This window comes from Gymnoscopelus microlampas (assembly GCF_963454915.1).
Source record: "Gymnoscopelus microlampas genome assembly, chromosome: 8".
In the NCBI taxonomy this organism is placed as follows: Eukaryota; Metazoa; Chordata; class Actinopteri; order Myctophiformes; family Myctophidae; genus Gymnoscopelus; species Gymnoscopelus microlampas.
In genome coordinates this window covers 12,407,478-12,431,731 of record NC_139945.1, presented here as the reverse complement: position 1 = coordinate 12,431,731, position 24,254 = coordinate 12,407,478, and the positions used below count along the sequence as shown (strand labels likewise).

Here is a 24,254-nt window from a genome sequence, read left to right as displayed (position 1 = left end):
CCAGAACATTAGCCATGTCTAGTTCATCAACCTGTGGATAGTTAAAACAATATAATATGTTTCTAATAGTAAATAGCAATATCATAAGTGTCCTGTTCCTCCAGAAGTAAAGGTTAATGAATAATACTGCTCCGATGCCATTATCTACCTTGAAATCAAGTAAACCATTCCACATAAATGTGTTTTTTGATGTCTCTAAACATCTCTTATATGAAACATTGTATTTTATTTGTGAGTGTCAGCCCCTCCTATCCGACAGCATCAGGGTCCGGAGTTTTGCACAGTGACAGTGTTTTGCAATGCTCCGGAGTATAACATAACGATATATTACAAAATAATACTTACTAAAACACAGTATTTCACTTTGTAAAAACAGCAAGCTCAGGGGCTTGAGGATTATGGGGTTGTCCAAGTGTAAGGCAAAGCAGCTTGCAAAATATTGCTCAATCTCCTCCATTATTAGGCAGTCGATCTATGTGGAGCAGAAGGTGCTTCCTGTACCCATAGTTTTTTACAGTGTTGGCAACATGGCAGACGGAAGCGTATAACCTATGTTGCCCTTAAATACGTTCAATCCAAACAATTTCAGAATGTACAGAACAACACACATGAACTTCATGTGTGTTGTTTACATTCTGTACATTCTGAACTTGTTTGGATTCATGCACTGTCTTGAGAAGCAACTGAAAAATATTTGTGCCCTTTTAATGTATTTTATAAATGTGGACTCAAATAAAGAAATTAAAGTCTGTGTGTCTGTCTGTCTGTGTGTCTCCTAGCGCTGCGTATTATGTTGTCATCGTGCTGTTCGTGGTTCTGCCTGGACTCCGCCACTGTGGACGAACACGAAGCTAACAGCGGCAGCGCTCCCCAGCCCCCCCAGCAGGGGGCCTACGTCAACTCTGGCTACAGCCCCTCCCCCCCACAACCTGAGCACTCCTGCAAGGCCTGCGGGGGGCGCTTTGACACCCCCGCCAGGAAGGTAAACCTCATATGTCCAAAACTGTTAGTTTTCAGGATTCAAATTCAAAAACAACAACACATCGCTTCGTGCCGCGTTTAGAGCTTGTGGATCTGCTACTTTTGATTAGGGCTGGGACTCGATTAAAAAAAATAATCTAATTAATTAGAGGCTTTGTAATTAATTAATCTAAATTAATCGCATTTTAATCGCACATCAATATTTGACCTGAGAACAGTGAGAAAATGTGTTTTCAAATGGATTTTGGTAAACGTCTTTAAGTACATGTTCTCAAGTACTGCACTTAAGTACAATTTTGAGGTATTTTTACTTTACTCAAGTATTTCCAATTTCTAATACTTTTACTTCTACTCCACTACATCTCAGAGTCAAATACTGTATTACACTTATACTCCGCTAAAATTATTTGAAAAATTTAGTTACTAGTTACTTTGTAGATTTTGATTATTATTATTACAAAACATACAGTAACCACTTCAGCCCTATATCGGCCATTAGAAAATAGCCATCTACATGCATTGTGAGCTTGTAGATCTGCTATTTTCAAAAGATTTGAGTACTTTAACTGTTGGTACTTTAAATACATTTTGATACTTTTATACTTTTACTCAAGTACATTTTGAATTCCGGACTTTTAATTGTAACATAGTATTTCTACATTGCAGGTAGAGTGTGTTGTCACTGTTGTTTTATCGTCGTTTAATTAATTAATTAATAAAAATAATCCGCGCGCATGTGACCCGCACCGCATCGCCCCCCCCCCCCCCCCCTCTCCTCTCCCGCGGGGCGGGGGTTCGGGGGGGCAGCCCAGCCAACATTATCAAGCAGGCTATCGGGTGCGCCGTCTTCATTCATGCTTTCATGCACTGCGTTGCCTGCGGTTTGTTGTTGTCTGAGACCAGACGAGACCCATGCATGTTGCTTGGTGCACCGGGACAAACGGTCCGTCTGAAACTCGTCCCGTGAGAAACGTTCCGCGGGGCAAAAATAAGTGCGATTAAAATGCGTTAATTTTTTTAACGCGATAATTTTTATGTAATTAATTGATCGAAATTAACGCGATAAAGTCCCGGCCCTACTTTTGATGCTTTTGTGTGATGCTGTAGTATGATCGAGTAGGGTGTTACTTTACGAAAAAAGAAAACGTTAGAATATGGAGATAAGAGGTTTCTGCCCGACAGCGACGATATGTTTTAGCAGTTGACCCAGCAGACCCCCATAACTCTGAGAGTGTACATATGGAACCAAATGGACCTAAGGGTCCACTACACACACACACACACACACACACACACACACACACACACACACACACACACACACACACACACACACACACACACACACACACACACTCCCTTAGGGGTCCATTTGGTTCCATTTGTACAGCTCACCTCTTCAGACCCCACCTTATCCTGTAGCACTTGACCTAGTTTATTATGACCACCATGCAGACTTATCTTGGTCATTTGTTCTCGTGTGTTTGTTACTTGGTCTTGCTTTTTCTTGACCACAATGTTAAAATTTAGATAGCAGGCTATTTAGACAGATGGTAGTTTCAGTGCTTGCCTGGTATCCTATAGTTTCAATGTACAGATTATACATTTTATAGTAATTGTTTAGAGTAGACTGATCCTAGGTTCTTGGTTTACCTGGGATCTTAGTTTATTGAGGCACTGTCTCTCTGCATTTGATGTATGTGTTTACCTTGCTTATTAAGTCACTCTGGTTAGAGTGTCTGCTAAATGCCTAAATTGTACAGACCTGTTAGGGTCTATTTAGAACCCCCTCAAGGAACCCTGAGCTGAGGGTCCCTAGACCCCACTTTGAGAACCACTGGTTCTTAGAATAGTGTTAGCGTTGAGTGAATTCACAATCTTGCCAGCTTGCCATTGTTGTTGTTTTTGCTCAAACATTAATCAAAAGAAGTTGTTCATCGTGGATTTGAAGACAAAGGACGTTCATGAAAACAATCATTTAATGAACTGTGTAGCACACATGTTTTGTATCCTCTCACAAAACATGTAACTGTAACACACATGTAGTGGCTAACTAGCTCGTCTTGCCTTTTTCCTCTCTACATCTTTACCCTTTGCCAAAAATAGCCGATCTACAAGCTCACAACGCCTCGCAGCACGAGGCGTTGTGAGCTTGTAGATCGGCTATTAAGTTCACCTCAGAAGAGGGATGCTAAGGTTCAAGTGGTTAATGTAAAGAAAAAAACATATCACACAAAGATTTGGTGGCCCCCCTGTAGTAACTTTGAGGACCACCTAGGGGTGCCTGGACCCCCTGTTGAAATGAAGACCCCTGAACTAGCTGGTCCAGTAGTCAATAAACAGCTTGCTGATTGTCTCTCTAACTAGTTGGTTTAGTAGTATAGTTAACAGCTTGCTGATTGTCCCTCTAACTAGTTGGTTTAGTAGTATAGTTAACAGCTTGCTGATTGTCTCTCTAACTAGTTGGTTTAGTAGTATAGTTAACAGCTTGCTGATTGTCTCTCTAACTAGTTGGTTTAGTAGTATAATTAACAGCTTGCTGATTGTCTCTAACTAGTTGGTTTAGTAGTATAGTTAACAACTTGCTGATGTCTCTAACTAGTTTGTTTAGTAGTATAGTTAACAACTTGCTGATGTCTCTCTAACTAGTTGGTTTAGTAGTATAGTTAACAGCTTGCTGATTGTCTCTAACTAGTTTGTTTAGTAGTATAGTTAACAACTTGCTGATGTCTCTCTAACTAGTAGGTTTAGTAGTATAGTTAACAACTTGCTGATGTCTCTCTAACTAGTAGGTTTAGTAGTATAGTTAACAACTTGCTGATTGTCTCTAACTAGTTGGTTTAGTAGTATAGTTAACAACTTGCTGATTGTCTCTCTAACTAGTTGGTTTAGTAGTATAGTTAACAGCTTGCTGATTGTCTCTAAATAGTTTGTTTAGTAGTATAGTAGTTGTCTCTCTAGCGGTCTTAACAGACGGGGAGCGTTATACCGCCCGCATAAGTGGGGATCGCACCGCGATCATTGTTGTTTTGTCCTCCTGCGCGGTGCGGGGAAAAGAAAAGCTCACCACCATCCAGCTCTTGCTGCCCGTGTGCGTGTGCACAAACGAGCACAAGTGCGAGAATTTCACGGGACCGCGCCCGCTCGCCTCACCGCCCCTCAACTTTTCCGCGTGTCCCAAATAATCGCCCGCCTCTCATTGAAAATGAATTGCATAGGCGCGTCGGCCGCTTCCCATCTCAAATGACCTCAACTAGTTGGTTTAATAGTACAGTTAACAGCTTGCTGGTTGTTTTTGATTAATTGAAAAAAATGTAAAACAGCACACTTGCATTTAACCCATTTAGACCTGAGGCCGATTCTAAAAACACCTTCTAAGTTTTTGGAAAAACTTCAAATATTTATTCAAAAATTACAACAAAGGTATATTGCTATATACTGTACATAGCAACAGGAACCCCAAAAGGGGTTCCCCTCCTGAAGGGTATAGTCACAAAAAGGGATTCCCGCACAAAATGGGTTAAAATACTTTGTCTAAAAGGTCTGTTCAAAAAGGTCATATGAACAGTTCAAATATCATCACAAAAATAATACAGAAAAAAAAGAATATCACTATGTACAAACAAAAACAAAAGCAAAAAAACAAACAAACAAAAAAGCAGGGGGAAAAAACAGTATGTACAAACAATGGCGGGGGGGGGGGGGGGGGGGTGAGGGTCAAAGCAATAATAACACTATATGTACAACAATGGGGGAGTGGGAGTCAGGGCAGAAAGAAAAGGGGGGGGGGGGGTTGTCTATCTAACGGCAAAAATAGAACTACCTCCTTTTTTGGCCTCCTGAAAGGTGAAATTTCAGGGCTGATTTAAATGAGCCCAGCGAACTGTATTTTTTGGGGGATGGTGTTGACTATTCCAAACCTGGGTGGCAGTGCTGTAATCGTCTCTCTAACTAGCTGGTTCAGTAGTACAGTTTACAGCTAGCTGGTTGTCTCTCTACCGGGGCCCATTAACTAGCTGGTCCAGTGAACAGCTTGTGGTCCCCACCCTGCTTTGCTATGACAGACTGGTTGCATGGCATTTCAGAGACTTGTTAACATGACCAAAAATAAACGTGTCACAATGTACACACTTATAGCAGGTCTGAGGGCCTGTCGCCAATCGCCATCATGATATTTTAGTAGATGATTAATCTAAATTAAGACCGGGAATGCATCTGTGTCATTTTAAGATTTATTTGGCAATTCAAAAATAGCAGATATACAAGATCTGCTATTTTTGAAAAACCTTGAACATTTGTGCAAATATATGAATATGTTTTTAAAGGGAACATTTTTAACTAAAATCTTTGCTTCTGGGCATTCCACAAATGTATTCTAAATCCTAACAGTTTTCTGAAAAACGTATGTTTATATATCGGTGGTTCTCAAACCCTTTCATGTCAAGGACCTCCAAAATTATATGTATTTGCCCCCCCCCCTCATCTGAAGATATTTTGTTGCAGGGACCCCCCAGAAGCAAAGTTTTGAGTTACAAATGTTCGCTTTAAAAAAAAATGTATATATATTCAAAGATTTGCACACATTTTTAAAGGAGCTACACCATGAATTTAAAAAATAATAATAATATTTGATATCATATTGTTTATGTCCCTCAAACGTTTTTCAAAAGGTTTGAGCCTAAATCAAGCCTCAGATATACTCATTCCAACTAACTTCTCTCTGGCTTATAAAGCACTTTCACCTGCAATACCACATTGTCCTGTTTGGCACGGGGCGCTATTGAGCCAGTTTGTATGCATGTTATGTCCTGGTTCTGTGTGGAAAAAGTAAAAAAAAAAAAAATTTTTTTTTTTTTTTTTTGGTTAGAACTGAAAAACGGGAGGAATTGTTCCCAGACGTGACGTAGGGTGGGGGAACAAATCTGACGGACTGTTTTCAGACCAATTTACATAGCCAAAGTGTAAAATAATGGTTTAAGTGGTTACGCTGATGCGTTCCCGGTTTCAATGGGTTAATTGACTTGTCATACAAATAATTTTGATTATTTAAAATAGCTCAAATTCCTATGTCTGTCTCTACAGCTGAACACCTGTCTGTCTATGTGTCTGTCTCTACAGCATGTGTGTGTGGACTGTAAAAAGAACTACTGCGGTCATTGCTCCGCCCAGCTGGAGCCGAGGCCCCGCCTCTGCCACACCTGTCAGCGTTTCTACGGCAACCTGATTGAGAGGGCGGAGCTTATGAAGCTGAAGGTGAAGGACCTGCGGGACTACCTCCACCTGCACGAGGTCCCCACCCAGATGTGTCGCGAAAAGGTACCTACACCTATAGCTCATTACCTTTTCTTCTTCTTTTTTCTTTTTCTGAAAGTAACACAATTACATTGCTGTCGGGCAGAAACCTCTTATCTCCATATTCTAACTTTTTGTGTTTTTTCGTAAATGAACGCCCTACTTGACCATACTGCAGCAGCGTCACACAAAAGCATCAAAAGTAGCAGATCCACAAGCCTTTGAGCTTGTAGATCTGCTACTTTTGCCATTTTTTAATTTGAATCCTGAAAAGTAACAGTTTTGGAGATATGAGGTTTCCACCCGACAGAGACGATACATTTTAAGAAAAATGTATTTGTTCACACAAGAAGTGGTAGTAAAAAAAAAGTTCTAACATTATTCTCTAGAAGATGTGATGTGAGCTATACATCCCAGTCTAATGTTTGAGATTTAAGGTTGAGTTACTGTAAGAGATCTATCAATTATGTTTACTAGACCATACCCGGTCGGCGCAGCGCATCCGTGGGGGAGATATGCGCACATGATCTGGCAACCCGGGAGGCAGTTCGTCCCATAGCTGGGCAGCCCCGTAACCATGGCAACAGTGTTTGACACAAAAACGCTAATAAGAAGCTGAGATTTGATGAAATTGAAAAACGGGCTTCACAGTTGCGTTCAGATGGTAATGGTCAATGGCTGTGTGCAAAATCAGAGCAATTGGTCCAGCCAGTGAGGAGAACCGGGTATCTTCACTCACGTACTCACCACCACTACAGAGGTTACTAGAATTATAGTATGATAGTATGATGATTAAATTGTGCGTTAAAACAATGCGTTGCAAGATGTGCAACGCATTGTGAGCTTGTAGATCGTCTATTTTCAGCAAAGGGATAAGGGGGGGGGGGCTAGTATAGGGCCCTGGGGGGAACCATGTTAAAGGGATAGTTCACCCAAAAAATTACTTATTTTCTATCAATGGACCCTTCGCTAAACCCCACCCCAAAAGCGATTGTCCAATGCCAGCTTAGCAACCGTTGTTAGCCTAGCATAGGTCTGGCAAGCTTTCGTCACCTGCCATAGCTGTCAATGTTATTTCGCCCGCACATACACAATCATTTGCAACATAATAGCAAGAATAGGAATACCACGATAACGCAATGGTGACTATGAACCACGTACCCAAACCCGTTGGAGGCTGCTTTTCCCAAGTTGAAATCTGCACTTAAACTACAAGGCTGCATGGCTGTGTTGTTGAACACATACACAGCTTAACGTCAGGAAAATTACACGACTCCCTCGCCCAGGTGTTGTCAATAATAGGCTACTAATCACCGTAATCGTAACAAAATCCAGAATCACAGCGCTGCCTGTTTCGGATTCCGCACGTTAAAGTATATGAATTCATTCGTTTGTCTATTTATTAACTGCTACTGCAGTCTTACCCTGCGGTACATGAAAACTCCTGTTAGTCATGGATCAACTTCAACCTGGTGTTTGCACTTTCTCCATTTACGGTCCGTACATCTATATAAACGTTCAAATTTCAAATATAAAGTGCTTACCCCATGGCCACGGATGTTACAATTATGCACGGGGCTCTCAGAAGTACCCGTATATTCTGTATGGTTCAATAAAAAGCATTTTAATCCAATCAGTGGCCATTTTCTCATAATGTATCAGAGTGCAATACACCTACCAACCGATAGGGTCGCTCAGTTGAAAGCATATGGAGAAAATGTCCACAGATCAGATTAAAATGCTTTTTATTGAACAATACAGATGATACGGGTACTTCTGAGAGCCCGTACATAAATGTAACATCTGTGGCCATGGGATAAGCACTTTATATTTGAAATATGAACGTTTATGTAGATGTACTGGAGAAAGTGCAAACACCAGGTTGAAGTTCATCCATGACGGTCGTGACAGTCGACCGTCGTGTATCCATGGCTATTACTCCCTCTAACATTTCCCAAGGTTTTAGTTTATTGAAATAATGTCATGCACATTTGTCCAGTGCATAGCCTACTGCAGGCCTTGTTGACTAGATTTAGAAGAGATTTTGAAGCTCTTGCTCCTGAAATTATCAATTATTTTAAGGGAAAAAGCCATCATTTAACATGCAAGTCAATGGGTGAGAAGCAGAGCTTGCCAGGCACTGCCAGGCCTGGGTGTGACTAACTTCGCACCACCAGTCACAGAGTGGAGTAGGTGGGGCTTAGCAAAGGGTCCATTACACACCCCATGAAGGCTTGAATTTGTGGAGATTTTTTTGTTTTTGTCGCATTCTTAAGCCAATAATTTGATGACTGGCGGAGTCATTTTGGGGGTGAACTATCCCTTTAACAAAGTGTGTATGAGGATTAAGTGGTTATTCAATTCAATTTTATTAAAGTGTCAAATCACAACAAGTTGCCTCAAGACACTTAGCATGTAGAGCAGAGACCCGACGTTTTCCCACCCTGAGCAAGCAATTGTGACGGTGGCAAAAACTATGGGGTTAGAACAGACTCAAAATGATCTGTATCCGTGAAAGCAGATTTGTACTCGTAGAGGCAATTCGCAACAAACAGTCTGTAAGTGTAAATCAGATTTGTACTAGTAAAGTGCAATTCTTAACTCAAATATCAACATCTGTAACTCGTGTATCAACATTTGTAACTTGTGTATCAAGATTTGTAACTTGTGTATCAACATTTGTGTGTCAACTTATACATTTTAGAAGGAGATTTATGTGTGACTTTCCACCGATTTGTGTGAGTAATTATGAGACTCTTTTACCACACCGTTTTGTCATATGATTCGTAACTTGTAAAAAATAAAATCACCTATTTATGCAGAGTCATTTGTATTTGTGTATCTAAATGTACAACTTGTAAATCAACATTTGTGTGTCAACTTAAGACATTATAAACGCAAATGTAGCTGTGACTAATTTTGAGACTATGCTGGTGTTCAAACAGTCTCATATATATTCGTATCTGTAAATAAGATTTGTACCTATTTTCACATTTGTAACTCAAATAACAACATCTGTATGTCATATATGAACATTTGCAAGTCAACTTTGAAATTATAAAACTAAATGTAGCTGTTAATGTACACGGATCTGTGTGACGAATTATGAGACTGTTGTCCCGTGTTAAATGCAAACAGATCTGTGACTCGTGTTGGGAGCAGTACCGAGTGCCTCCGCTAGATGGCGGTGTGAGTACACGATATGCTCGGCTACATGATTTGCTCGGGGTCCTGTGCTTGCTACCGACGTCACACACTATGATTGGCTGTACGTCTGAACGATGACGTGGCACATTGTGATTGGCTTGTGGCTTTTTTTCTTTTCAAAACTTTATTGAACACTGTTACAAATCACACAAATCAGTGTTACTTTATGGATAAGTCTTGTTTATTATTTTAAAATGAACGTCTTTTTCCAATGGTAACCTATTTATATCATTGATATATTAAATAAGTTTGAAGAGGCTTAATGGTGATTATTTAGTGAATTATGGACAATGTGTTTGTTTTAACAGAACGTTTAGAACGTTTTATTAAATAAGTTTTATAGAGGCTTGATTATTTAGTGAATTATGGATAATTTGTTTGTTTTAACATAACGTTAATATGTTTTCGCGATAATATATTTGTGTCTCCATAATATTAATATATGATAATATATAATAATATATAAAGATGTCCCCTGGTTCTTTTTGAAAAATACAAAAAAACTTCTAAGTACAAAGTACCACCAGGTCTCTGCGGAGGGGGTCCGCTCCACCCAACCACGTACCCAGGATCGGGGTGCCTCGGTCTGGGTAGAGAGGGACCGCCAAAGGGGGTCCCTGGTTCTTTTTGAAAAATACAAAAAATCTTCTAAGTACAAACCAGGTCTCTGCGGAGGGGGTCCGCTCCACCCAACCACGTACCCAGGATCGGGGTGCCTCGGTCTGGGTAGAGAGGGACCGCCAAAGGGGGTCCCTGGTTCTTTTTGAAAAATTCAAAAAATCTTCTAAGTACAAAGTACCACCAGTTCTCTGCAGAGGGGGGTCCGCTCCACCCAACCACGTACCCAGGATCGGGGTGCCTCGGTCTGGGTAGAGAGGGACCGCCAAAGGGGGTCCCTGGTTCTTTTTGAAAAATACAAAAAATCTTCTAGTGAATACCGGTCAGGTGGGCACATTGGACATCTGGGCACACAAGTTTCTAGACAACTGGGCACACCGGATAAGTGGGCATACGGACATCTGGGCACACGAGATGAATGGGCACATGGACATATGGGCACACGAGATGACTGGGCACACGGACATCTGGGCACACGAGATGACTGGGCACATGGACATCTGGGCACACCGTATGACTACCAAGGATTTTTGTGTTCCTTTGATATTTAAGTACCCCCCGCCCCCCCACTGTGAGAGAGAGACGGTGGGAGACATTGTGTAATGTCTGTTACTGAGATAGTGTATTGCAGTGTGTCCTTGCAGTTCTGACAGCATCCTCATCCATTTGTTGTGAGCTTTGTATTGCCTCTCCCATGTGTGTGTGTGTGTGTGTGTGTGTGTGTGTGTGTGTGTGTGTGTGTGTGTGTGTGTGTGTGTGTGTGTGTGTGTGTGTGTGTGTGTGTGTGTGTGTGTGTGTGTGTGTGTGTGTGTGTGTGTGTGTGTGTGTAGGTTGAATCGGTGGAGACTCTTACATTCTAACCCTAACCCTAAACCCTAACCCTAACCTGGGTGGAGGGTGAACTCAGTGGAGGAGGGCCATTAGGTGTAAGCAGTGGGGAGGGACCACTAGGTTGAATCAGTGGAAACTGTCACATCCTAGGCCTATACCTAACTCTCATCCTAACCCTAGGGGGGTGATTATGCGGCTGTCTGAGGAGGGGAACTCAGGAGCGTCTGCTCAGGAACTCAGGAGCAGACAATTCACAGCAGGGGTTCACTAATCTCTGGATTTCATAGAAAGGGGGGGCACATCAAAGCAGAGTGCCCAGCTGTCTTGTGTGCCCACTTGACTGTGTGCCCAGTTGTCTTGTGTGCCCAGTTGACAGTGTGCCCAGTTGACTGTGTGCCCAGCTGTCTTGTGTGCCCAGTTGACTGTGTGCCCAGTTGACCTGTGTGCCCAGACGGCTGTGTGCCCAGTTGTCCGGTGTGCCCAGTTGGTTTTTGTGCCCACCTGACCGGTTACCATATACCGTACAAAGTACCACCAGGTTGAAAAATACCCAGATACCCAGACCGAGGCACCCCGATCCTGGGTACGTGGTTGGGTGGAGCGGACCCCCTCCGCAGAGACCTGGTTTGTCCTTAGAAGATTTTTTGTATTTTTCAAAAAGAACCAGGACCCCCTTTGGCGGTCCCTCTCTACCCAGACCGAGGCACCCCGATCCTGGGTACGTGGTTGGGTGGAGCGGACCCCCTCCGCAGAGACCTGGTTTGTCCTTAGAAGATTTTTTGTATTTTTCAAAAAGAACCAGGGACCCCCTTTGGCGGTCCCTCTCTACCCAGACCAAGGCACCCCGATCCTGGGTACGTGGTTGGGTGGAACGGACCCCCCTCCGCAGAGACCTGGTGGTACTTTGTACTTAGAAGATTTTTTGTATTTTTCAAAAAGAACCAGGGGACATCTTTATATATTATTATATATTATCATATATTAATATTATGGAGACACAAATATATTATCGCGTTATGTTAACGTTATTAACGTTATGTTAAAACAAACAAATTATCCATAATTCACTAAATAATCAAGCCTCTATAAAACGTTTTTACTAAAACGTTCTAAACGTTCTGTTAAAACAAACACATTGTCCATAATTCACTAAATGATCACCATTAAGCCTCTTCAAACTTATTTAATATATAAATGATATAAATAGGTTACCACTGGAAAAAGACGTTTTAAAATAATAAACAAGACTTATCCATAAAGTAACACTGATTTGTGTGATTTGTAACAGTGTTCAATAAAGTTTTGAAAAGAAAAAAAGCCACAAGCCAATCACAATGTGCACGTCATCGTTCAGACGTACAGCCAATCATAGTGTGTGACGTCGGTAGCAAGCACAGGACCCCGAGCAAATCATGTAGCCGAGCATATCGTGTACTCACACCGCCATCTAGCGGAGGCACTCGGTACTGCTCCCAACACGAGTCACAGATATGTTTGCATTTAACACGGGACAACAGTCTCATAATTCGTCACACAGATCCGTGTACATTAACAGCTACATTTAGTTTTATAATTTCAAAGTTGACTTACAAATGTTCATATATGACATACAGATGTTGTTATTTGAGTTACAAATGTGAAAATAGGTACAAATCTTATTTACAGATACGAATATATATGAGACTGTTTGAACACCAGCATAGTCTCAAAATTAGTCACAGCTACATTTGCGTTTATAATGTCTTAAGTTGACACACAAATGTTGATTTACGAGTTGTACATTTAGATACACAAATACAAATGACTCTGCATAAATAGGTGATTTTATTTTTTACAAGTTACGAATCATATGACAAAACAGTGTGGTAAAAGAGTCTCATAATTACTCACACAAATCGGTGGAAAGTCACACATAAATCTCCTTCTAAAATGTATAAGTTGACACACAAATGTTGATACACAAGTTACAAATGTTGATACACAAGTTACAAATGTTGATACACGAGTTACAAATGTTGATATTTGAGTTACAGATGTTGATATTTGAGTTACAAATTGCACTTTACAAGTACAAATCTGATTTACACTTACAGACTGTTTGTTGCGAATTGCCTCTACGAGTACAAATCTGCTTTCACGGATACAGATAATTTTGAGTCTGTTCTAACCCCATAAAAAACCCTTAATTCATTAACTCATACACTGCCACTGACGTAATAAACGTAATTATTCCCGTTTACCAATCCTGCCACTGACGTAAAAAATGTAATTATTAATTTTTCCAAAAAAAAAAGTTTTTTTTTTATTTATTTATTTATTTTTATTTTATTTTTTGACCCAAAGACCAAGGAGATATGATTTTTCGAAGGAAAAGACTCCCATCCACTTCCTTGTTAACTTAAAGCTTAAAAATTCTATATCTCAGCTCCTGAGTACTTTTTTTTTTTTCAATGAAAAATCTCTGGCAGTGGGCAAACGCGGCCAGCAATAAGTCTGGCAGTGGATGAGTTAAGACTGGGAACGCTTCTGTGTCATTTTAAGATTTCTCTGGCTTTTAAAAAATAGCAGATGTACAGCTTGAGCTTGTAGATCTGCTATTTTTTTGAAAATGTGTGGAAAATGTGTGCAAATCCTTAAAAATATATATGTTTTAAAGCAAACATTTTGGGGTCTTTTTATGCCTTTATTTACATATATTTTTTAGAGAGGGATAGAGAAAGTAGGCTGACAGGAAATGGGGAGAGAGATGAGGGGGGTGACACGCAGCAAAGGTTGTCGGGAACGGGAGTCAAACCCGCGACACGCCGCCAGGCCAGCATTGCAGCCTAGGGTGCCTGGACCGTCACGCTACGGCCCAGGCCTAAAGCGAACATTTTTAACGCCGTCTGTGCTTCTGGGGGGTCCCTGGAACAACATATTTTGAGACGGGGGTCCGTGGCCAAATACATAGCATTTTGGGGGTCCTTGACATGGAAAAGTTGGAGCACCACTGATTTTTTTTTAGATATGGCCACGGACCCCCATCTCAAAATGTTTTGTTCCAGGGACCCCCCAGAAGCAAAGATTTGAGTTACAAATGTTGGCTTTAAAAAAATATATGTTACAGGGAAATTGGAGAACCAGGGAAATTGGAGAAGGCGCGCTCGTTTTTACCACCCACCCAGCAATTCTGTAGAAACAACACTAGTGGGAGCCACGAATGCAAGCCATGAGGCTTCCCAACCACAGTGCGTGTGTGTGTGTGACCACACACATACGCACGCGCGTGCACGCGCTCATGCTTTCAATTTGGTTTATTGAAAGCATGACTGTTAAGATACTTTTATTGTGTTCTGGCTTTTAACATTTGTTTTAGTTTATCCCTGACACACACACACACACACGGATAGTGATCTATGAAAAGATCTATTCTGTCCCTATCGGTTTACAACTCGGACGGCGCTGATTCGACTAGCAGAGCATCGGCCGGTCGGCGCGAGGGCGCGCCTCCTCTGCCTCAAGCTCTGCTGAGTCGGCACGCCTCCGTCATGGACAATAGCTATTATCACGTGTGCGTGTGAAAGCGTGTTCAGCGTTCCCCTAGCGTAGCTTCCTGGTTGCTATGTGGGGGGGGGCAACAAAAGCCAGGTCCGCGTCGCATCAAAGCCTCGCCTCGCATACATTTACAAGATTTTTCAAAAATAGCAGATCTACAAGCTCATAGCAAGCTCACTCGTGGGGGGGGGGGGGGGATAGAGAGAGAGAGAAGGAGAGACAATAGTGTTGTTCGTTGTTGTTGCTCCTCTCTCAGTAGACTTTTAACTTCTTCTTCTGTTCCGTTTTGTTTTTAGGAGGAGTTGGTGGACCTGGTTCTGGGTCAGCAGACTCCGTCGTCGGACGGCTACGAGCCCCCCTCCTCAGACCCCCCTTCCTCCCAGAACCTTCCAGACGACGACCCCCCCGCCGCCCCCACGGCGACCCAGCAGTCAACAGACACCATCAACATCACCAGCATCAGCACCAACGTCAGCACGGAGCCGCAGGACACCACCACCGCGTCATCCAACCCGCCCTCCACCTCCACCTCCACAGAGTCTGTACCCCCACCCAACACACAGGACGACAGCCAGGTAATTCATACACACTGCACCAGTAGGTTCTCAAAACATTTTTGCGTCTGAGGGACCCCCAAATTGACACGTATGTGCCCGCGGACCACCATCTGAAAGGAATCTTTTGTCCAAGAGAAGATTTGTGTTAAAAAAATAAAATGATTAAAAATCTTCCAAACATTTTTTTTTAAAGAAAATAGCCAACATATAAATGGATAAAGTGGTTCAAATGATTGTGTGTGATGCTACATTAACTACTTTAGCTGGGGACCCCCTCTATTCTAGACAGGACACATTTACACTGAGATTCTTCATAATTCTGTGTTTTAGTCAGTATATTTAGTTTTTAGCTTGCTGTTTTGCAACTGGTAATGTTTATAAATGACTAAATACCGCCATCTAGTGGCGGCATCACATAACCACAGCATAATGGAAAGCCTAATTCAGCCTTAATAAGAGTAATGCCTGATTTATACTTGGTTAATACACACAGTGACGGGCACCAAAGATAGCCGATCTACAAGCTCACAACATGCCCCATTGTGAGCTTGTAGATCTGGTGTATACGGTGTGCGAGCACCAGCACGCAACTAAGTATAAATCAGGCTTTGGAAGAAGATGATGAATTTAAGGACGCAACATGGCATGAATGTTGGGTCTGGCTGTCACTTTTGGCCAAAGTTGCCATTGTAAAGCCAAATTACAGTATCACTTTATTTATTGTTACTTTAGAGCTGTTTTTTAGTTTTCCTAGTTTTCTTTTTGATGCAAAGAAAGCACTGTTTTTCTTGTTTTCTTCTAGGCCTGGTAGCAATTATTTAAAAACATAGCCAAGCTACAAGCTCACACCGCCTTGCTTCACAATCATTTTGAAAATATAACAATTATATAAGAATTAAATATATCAGTCAGTTCTTTATATATTTTAGTTATTCGTCATATCTGCCCGGTGCAATTTTTGTTTACAAAGCCAAAAAGCCAAACAAGAAATGTGTGTTTATACTATGTTATAATATCACAATTCAATCGTTAATCGCATATTATTTTTATGACAAATTATCGCCAAGTAAAATGTCATGATCGTTGTGACAGCCTGAATGAGCTTCTATGTTTCCCTGCAGGTATCAGATCCTGAGGAGCTTGTGGTCACAGGGAGGAGAGCCTCCATGTCAGACATCTCCTGCCTGGAGGACATTGAGTCTCTGAGTGTCCGGCAGCTCAAGGAGATCCTGGCCAGGAACTTTGTGGACTATAAAGGCTGCTGTGAAAAGTGGGAGTTGATGGAGAGGGTTACCAGACTGTACCACGACCACAAAAACCGGCAGAATATAGGTAATAATGTGCGTACGGGTGGTAAAAGTGCCTGCCACCACCACCACCGCAGAGGTTGCGGGTTCGAATCCACTGTGGTGCAGCCATCCCGCTTTGTCGAGCGTCTCTATAAACACAATTGGGCCCGTGTTCGGGGGAGGGAAGCCGGGCGGGGAGGGTGATATTTGTCATTGCACATATTCCTACGGGCTGGGGTAACGCCCGTCAGCAGGGAGTGTTGGGCGGGAGGAGTTGGACTTTACGTCCAACCCGGTGGGTGCTCCTCACTGGCAGGTGAGTCAGTAGGATACAACAGCAGTGACAGCTGGACAGATGTATGGAGAACCAGGAAGCGAAGATGGAGGAGGAAAACAAAATGTGTGTGGGGAGGAATTAATTGGCATAATGACAAAACAAAAGGCAAAAAATTGATATAGGTAATGTCATAACCCATTGAGACCTGGAACGCATCTGTGTCACTTTAGATTTCTTTGGCTATTCAAAAATAGCAGATATACAAGCTCATAGCGCGGCACCGAGTGCCGCGCTATGAGCTTGTAGATCTGCTATTTTTGCTTTTTTTTTTGTTTTTAAACTGTGGATTTAGAAAACATTTTTAAGAATCGCCTCAGGTCTTAATGGGTTAATAATCCGGAAAGAAACCAGTGTCCCATTCCTTCACAGTGAATAAAGATTCCAAACATGAAGGGAATACTTGATGAGTTTAAGTTAATAGGTGGCCAAAAGTTAACAACAGCAAAACTATATTAAAAATCTGTTCATAATTCAATCCAAGTGTCTCACATCCAGTCAACCTTTTCCACCTCCAATGGCAAGCCTTAAAATATGGACACCAGATTGAAAGTGGTCATCAATAATGTTGAGCAAAGACCAAAATATTGGTAGGGCTCTGATAAATACAGAATGTAAACAGATGGATTAACATTGTGGATAGATTGACGGTTAACCCATTAAAATTGTGAAAATCTGTGCAAATCTTTGAATTTATATATTTGTAAAGCAAACATTTTGAACTCAAATCTTTGCTGATGTGATGCAATTATCTTTATGCTAAAATGTTCCTCCTGTGTGTTTTCCTTCCAGCAAATAGCACTGCAGACGATACAGGTGATTGCCTTTCCTTCATATTTCCACTTTATCTGTCGTTTAGTTGTTTTCTCATGATCCACTTGACATATGAACAGAACAGAACCTACTACAAAGTATGTTCCCACAGCTCATATGCTGGAGTTATAGAAATATTCATTAGTTTTCATCTTTATTAAGTTTTTCAAGTTTGGTGTTTGATTTCAGTTTAGCTGGAGCCAGGCGCTAGCCACGCCCATTAACCCATTCAATCCGGGAACGCATCTGTGTAACTTTAGATTTCTTTTGGCTATTCAAAAATAGCAGATATACAAACTTGTGGCTTGTAGATCTGCTATTTTTGAAAAATAAATTGTGAAAATGTGTGCAAATCTTTGAATACGTATGTGTATATATATATATATATATATATATATATACTTTTTTAACTCCGCGGACAAATACATATTATTTTGGGTGGTCCTTGACATGAAAAAGGTTTGAGAACCACTGATATATTATACTGTTATTTTTTTACTGTTAGGATTTAGAAGGCATTTGTAGAATCCCCAGAAGCAAAGATTTTTATTTAAAAATGTTCGCTTCAAAAAACATATAGATTCAAAGATTTGCACAAATTTCCACGATTCTTCAACAAAAAAAAGCAGGTCTACAAGCTCGTAGCGTGGCACTCTGGGCCGTGCTATGAGCTTGTGGATCTGCTATTTTTGAAAAGCCAAAGACATCTGAAATGACACAGATGCATTCCCGGATTGAATGGGTTAAGAAAATATGTTCTGTGGATGGAGTGAAACGAAATATAAGTTCAGGCTAGTTTAGCTGTACTTAGATTGTTTTATGAGCGCATGAGTTATAGGTTTAGTTCTAGTATTAGAAATGGACTAGTCTTTATATAGTTTTAGTGTTCCCGGTATTACTTTTAGATAAAATAGAATAACCCGTACACCGTCTTTAAGGTAACGTTTTGGTCATGGACCTTCCTCAGGCATTTGAGGTCCATGACTGAAACGTTGCAGCAAGTGAAGATAGTGTGTGGGTTATTCTATTTTATCTTAACGTCTGCTCTAGCAACGCTGAGTTGACAAAGACTTTGGTTTATCAGGTTTTGCTAAAATCTTTAAACGGTTAGAAATCGGGGGCACATCGGCTGCATAATTGCTGATACCAATACCATCAAAAACAGTGAAATAATGGCTGATATATCAGCCAAACCGAGTATTTTAGAACTCATCACTGGTCGTAGCCCGTAGCACTTGGCGTAGCACTTGCCCTAGCCTTGAAGACCTTGCAGGCTTATGAAAAAGGTTCAAATGTAATTTAGATAACATGTTATGTAGACAGATGCCAGGTTCATTTGTTGAGCTGGCATCTTATAGTTTGTATAGTTTCAATGTACAGATTATTTATTTCTTGATATTATATACTATATTTAGACTGATGATAGGTTCTTGGTTTACCTGTGATCCTAGATTACTATTTCTATGCATTTGATGTATTACGTTGTGTTTACCTTGCTTACTGTAAATCGCTCTGGATTAAGAGCGTCTGCTAAATGCTTAAATTGTAAAATGTCTTCTTCCTCTGTGCAGACCTGCCAGGCACTGTGGGAGGCCTCCAGGAGGACAGCCTGTGTCGTATCTGCATGGACTCTCCTATAGACTGTGTCCTGCTGGAGTGTGGCCACATGGTCACCTGCTCCCGCTGTGGAAAGAGGATGAACGAGTGTCCCATCTGTAGGCAGTACGTGGTCCGAGCGGTGCACGTGTTCCGCTCATAAGAGGTACAATGGAGGGGTGGATAGATGAGTGAATGAGGGGTAGACAGACATGCAAACCACCTGGGTGTCCAATCTGTAGGCAGTACCTCATAAGAGGTACGATAGAGCAGTAACAATATTGGTCGCGAGTAAATATGCCTTTTTAGCGGCGCTAGCCGCTCTATACCTGACTTTGTCCGTGTTCACCGTCAACGCTCTGATTGGTCAGACCCGTCAACGCTCTGATTGGTCAGACCCGTCAACGCTCTGATTGGTCAGGTCCGTCGATGTTCTGATTGGTCAGGTCCGTCAACACTCTGATTGGTCAGGTCCGTCCACGGTCTGATTGGTCAGGTCCGTCAACAAAGTGATTGGTCAAGCTTCACGTGACACATATTGATGACCTTTAGGTATAGAGCGGATCCTGCTCTATACCTGACTTTGTCCGTGTTCACCGTTAATGTTCTGATTGGTCAGGTCCCTCCACTCACACGAATAAATAGACATAGGGGACTATTCATGACATCACTATTATATCATCAATACAAAATTAGATGGCTATATAAATGTGAAAAAAATGGGATGACTGACAAATGCATTCCACTTACCTTGGAATGCATTTGGTGATTCGCTTCGAGTGTCAGTGTTCAGTGCCACTGGAAGCCTTGAAATGAATTTACAGAGATTTAATAATGTTTCTCTGTATGTATGTATGTCCGTATGTATGTCCACGTGTATGTTCGTCCTCTGTATTCTTATTAACTGGACTATAAACGAATATTGATGACAACACAAACTCCACATGGATGCGTATATGTATGTTTGAGTACGGGACTCATCAAAGCGCCGCTTACTTCACACAGGGTGTGATTTTTTCGTTTACTAAGAAAACTATTTTTCATTTTCAACAAAACAAATTTCTCAAAATGATTTCTAGAATAAAATGTAATCCATTCATAGAAGATCTACAAGCTCAGCTATTTTCACTATTAAATGGTGCTTAAGTGGTTAACTCATAATAAACCAAATGTATCTTTTGGGTCTCAGCTGAAAAGGAACTGTGGGGATGGATGGGTGAGTGGATGGATGGATGATTGAGGGGTAGACAGACATGACAGAGACAGAGACAGCCGGGGGAAACTCACTGTTGTTTCCTTGTGTGTTGTCAGGAACCAATGGTCTCCTCCAGAGATATATTCCCAGAAAGAACAGAGCTCCCAGCAGCAGTAATAACATAGTAAGAAGACCTCATCAAAGGACCAGCGGTGCCGTGCTGGTCAGAAGATTCCAAACTTCTCAGGTTCTTCACACAAAGCCTTCAACACCCTGAAGCCTTACAGCAGACCCCCAAAACCACCCCAAACCTTCCAACCTCAAGTCTTTAAGTGCCTTACCTCAGTTCTGTTTTAGTTTAGGAGATGCTGGAAGAAGATAACCCTATTTTATGGATATACCAGATGGTGTGCATAGTAGATATTATGCATACTAGCTATGGATATTAGATACCAGATGTTATGTATAGCAGATGTTATGGGTACCAGGTGTTGTGGGATACCAGATGTTATGCAAACTACATTCTATGGATACCAGCTGTTTTCATTTTGAAATAAAATAAACTGCAGATAGGACCAATTAGGGTTTTAAGGGTGAAGCTTTTAGCTTAAAATTGTTCATTTCAGAACATGTGAGATTGTGATGAAGTAGTTCGATTGGGACTGACCAACATCCAGACCAACTTTGACCCTAATGCATGAAACCCACCAGGCGGCACAAGCATTAGCGCACAGACATTGCTTTTATTCCACTCCATGTTATTGGATGCAGCCGTTCTCACTGCTGGATTCCACTCACGCACATCAAGTTTTCTTTTCCGCTCTTGATGGAAAAAAACGTGCGAGTGCATTCTCATTGAAATGCTCTGTGGCCGGCTTTGTTGAGAACAGTCGCGCACAATAAAGCGCCATGTGCAACGCCTTTTTTGGTGGGTTCGGTGCATCGGTTTGTTTTCTGGCGTCAAATCCCACCAGCACCTTCCCTCCTGCATCCAGTTCTAACTGTCCTTCTCTACTGTCTGTCTCTCCTACACTGTCTCCCTCTCAGTTGTCTTACTGTCTGTCTCTCCTACACTGTCTCCTACTCTGTCTTTCTCTCAACTGTCCTACTGTCACTCTCTCCTACTGTCTTTCTCTCAACTGTCTGTACACTGTCTCCCTCTAGGCTGTCCTACTGTCTGTCTCTCCTACACTGTCTCCCTCTCTCAGCCGTCCTACTGTCACTCTCTCCTACTGTCTTTCTCTCAACTGTCTGTTTCCTACACTGTCTCCCTCTAGGGTGTCCTATTGTCTGTCTCTCCTACACTGTCTCCCTCTCAGCTGTCCTACTGTCTGTCTCTGCTACGCTTTTTCACTCTCTGCTTTTTTACCATCTGTCTCTCATACACTGTCACACTGTCATACACTGACATAGATTATCTGCTCTGTATGTCCTGGTTATGGTTGCCTTAAACCTGGGGTCTTCAACAGAGGGTCCGGGACCCCTAGGGGGTCCTCAGAGATACTGCAGGGGGGCCATCAAATCTTTTTTCTTTTTTTTACATTAACCACTTGAACCCTCACATCCCTATTCCGGGGGGAACATTAGCCGAAAATCTACAAGCTTACAACTCGTCGGTGGTGCATTGTGAGCTTGTAGATCGGCTATTTTCAGCGAAGAGGTTTGTTGTAGAGAGAAAAAAGAGCTGACCAAATACCAAGTCAAAGGTCAAGTTTACAAAGTAAAGTCGTTAAAGGTCTGAAAACACACATTTAACATGAATCCAATGTGCGGTCCCTGCTTCATCTCTCTCTCAGCCAAAGGGTCCTTGGCCTGAAATATGTTGAAGACCCCTGCCTTAAACTCCATTTAAATATATGAAAACCAGCAGCACTAGAGGTCCTGGTTGGATAGAAAACCAGCAGTACTAGAGGTCCTGAGTATAGAAAACCAGCAGTACTAGAGGTCCTGGTAGGATAGAAAACCAACATAACTAGAGGTCCTGAGGATAGAAAACCAGCAGTACTAGTGCTGGTAAATGTACCAGATTGCTGACCACTGCTGTAGATAGGCTTTGAGATGACCAATTGGAAACTATACAAGTTTCTGTCAAACCATCCATATGATTGGTCCTACAAGCTATCAGTCATCTAAGCTGGAAAAAGAAATCACAACTGCACTGTTAATGGTACAAAACAATTGAGCAATAACTGTATTTTCTACAGTAAAGTTGTTTATTTTATTTGATCCCATTATCTTCCACCTTAGCGGTTGCTAATCTTCCTGGTTGTGGTTTTCAAACAAAATGTTTGTTTTTTTGAGACAAACTGATATTTTGTTGCTCACATTCCTCCCCTGGGAGCATAATAGAAGAAGCTGGGGTTCTACAGCTGATCAGATCAAATCCAACATGGAAAGATCCGCTCCTCTTTGACATTTAAATATTTTTGTGTTCAATTTGTTATGGTTTTCAAACTGCCAACTGAAGTGTTCTGGGTTAAGATGTGGTAAACATTGTTAAATGGACCCTGTTCTTGGGTCTCCAATAGCTCTTTTTGACTATGTACGAAGGTAACCTAGAACCTTCCACAACCTGGAACTTTCCAGAACCTGTGAGTTCTGTGATTATTTGTTTCCCCCTTTCCATTATAACCAGAGTTTTTCAGTTTGATTGTGGCTGCAGATTGTATGTACTTTTAACAACATTAACCCTGGCATCCCTATTTTGGGCATGCCATTATATAGTAGAATATTTTCAGATCATTCTCAAGACATTTTCTATTTTTGAAAGTATAAAAAGAGGTTAGAAAATGGTGTTGTGTTGCTCTAGCTACGTCTGGTCCCAGTCTCATCAACCTATAGCTTGACCAGTCCAGAGCAACAGCACCTGCTTGCTCGCTCCCTCCCCATGGGTTCCCCAGAACTCAGGGTTCCTGAGAAGGGCCCAAATTAGGTTCTGAGAACCTTTTTAACTGAAACCGAGCTGTAGCGTATGGAACCAAATCCAGAACCTGTGAAATTACATTAAGCCTTAATTTCTGCTTCGTCGCCAAGAACGGCCGACTAAGTACGAACTGGGCTTCGCACGGCATAGTTGGCTTATTTTTTGTAGTCAGAAAGAGCCACAACATATAGGCAGTTGGGAGACCAGAGCTGTAACTCTGAACTGTAACCTGCTGACGTGCGTTTGAAGCTGCATGTACAATCTCTAGTTTTCTACTTGTGTTGTTGTGTGTTGTTGTAACAATGTGTTGATTGCACTACCCTCCTGTGAAGAAGAAATGGGGGCTTTTTATTATTATGCTTTTATCCATCTTGGCATTTTGATTGACTTTATTTTCCTTTAGGACAAAGGAAAGAAAACAACCTTATTTTCTTACAACAAAGATGACGTTTTATCTATTTTACTTTTAATGTTTATTTTTCTTGGACCTGTTGTTTTCTCAAAAGATTAAAGAATTTGATTTTGTGAAATGGCTGGATTGAGTGTCATTACTGCAGGAACATGGTGACGTTCTAACATTCACTTGATTCTTCAACAGTCACTGCTAGCAGTAGCCTAGAGCAAAGGTTCCCAAACTTTTCAGGCTGTGACCCCCCAAAATAATCATATTTGAACTGGAGACCCCCCACCCTGACAAGCACTTGGAATTGTAGGTTTTTACATTGGCATTACCTAACATTAGTTTGATTCGGTTCCACAGATAGATATTATGGAGAAAATATCCCAACTACAATGTGACACTTTAGAAATGTGCAGATACCATGTATACACTTATACTGTATATTGGTTTGTTTACTGTTGAGTGAGAAAATAATGTTGCACATTAAGCTAATCATCTTGAGGAGTGGGGACCCCCACAATAACTTTGGGATCCCCCGGGGGTCCCGAACCCCTGTTTGGGAACCCTTGGCCTAGAGGATAGACATTAGCAGCACTGTTCATATAGTTCAGTGATTCTAAACCCTTTTCATTTCATTATCTGTTTGATATGCATATTAGACCACAGACCCCCATTTGAGAACAT

General features: G+C 41.5%; 1 protein-coding gene across 1 annotated transcript in view; it reads left to right on the top strand.

Moving 5' to 3' along the window:
* The window catches only part of rffl (ring finger and FYVE-like domain containing E3 ubiquitin protein ligase), a 28,282-nt gene extending 4,591 nt beyond the window's left edge, over positions 1–23,691 (top strand). The window contains exons 2-8 of the mRNA XM_084063706.1: positions 780–982; positions 6,100–6,297; positions 14,760–15,038; positions 16,142–16,352; positions 17,436–17,459; positions 19,028–19,218; positions 20,364–23,691. Coding sequence (XP_083919832.1) covers positions 791–982; positions 6,100–6,297; positions 14,760–15,038; positions 16,142–16,352; positions 17,436–17,459; positions 19,028–19,215 — 1,092 coding nt within the window. The 5' untranslated portion in view covers positions 780–790 and the 3' untranslated portion in view covers positions 19,216–19,218; positions 20,364–23,691. The remainder of the gene's footprint in view (positions 1–779; positions 983–6,099; positions 6,298–14,759; positions 15,039–16,141; positions 16,353–17,435; positions 17,460–19,027; positions 19,219–20,363) is intronic.
* Positions 23,692–24,254: the final 563 nt, after the last annotated feature.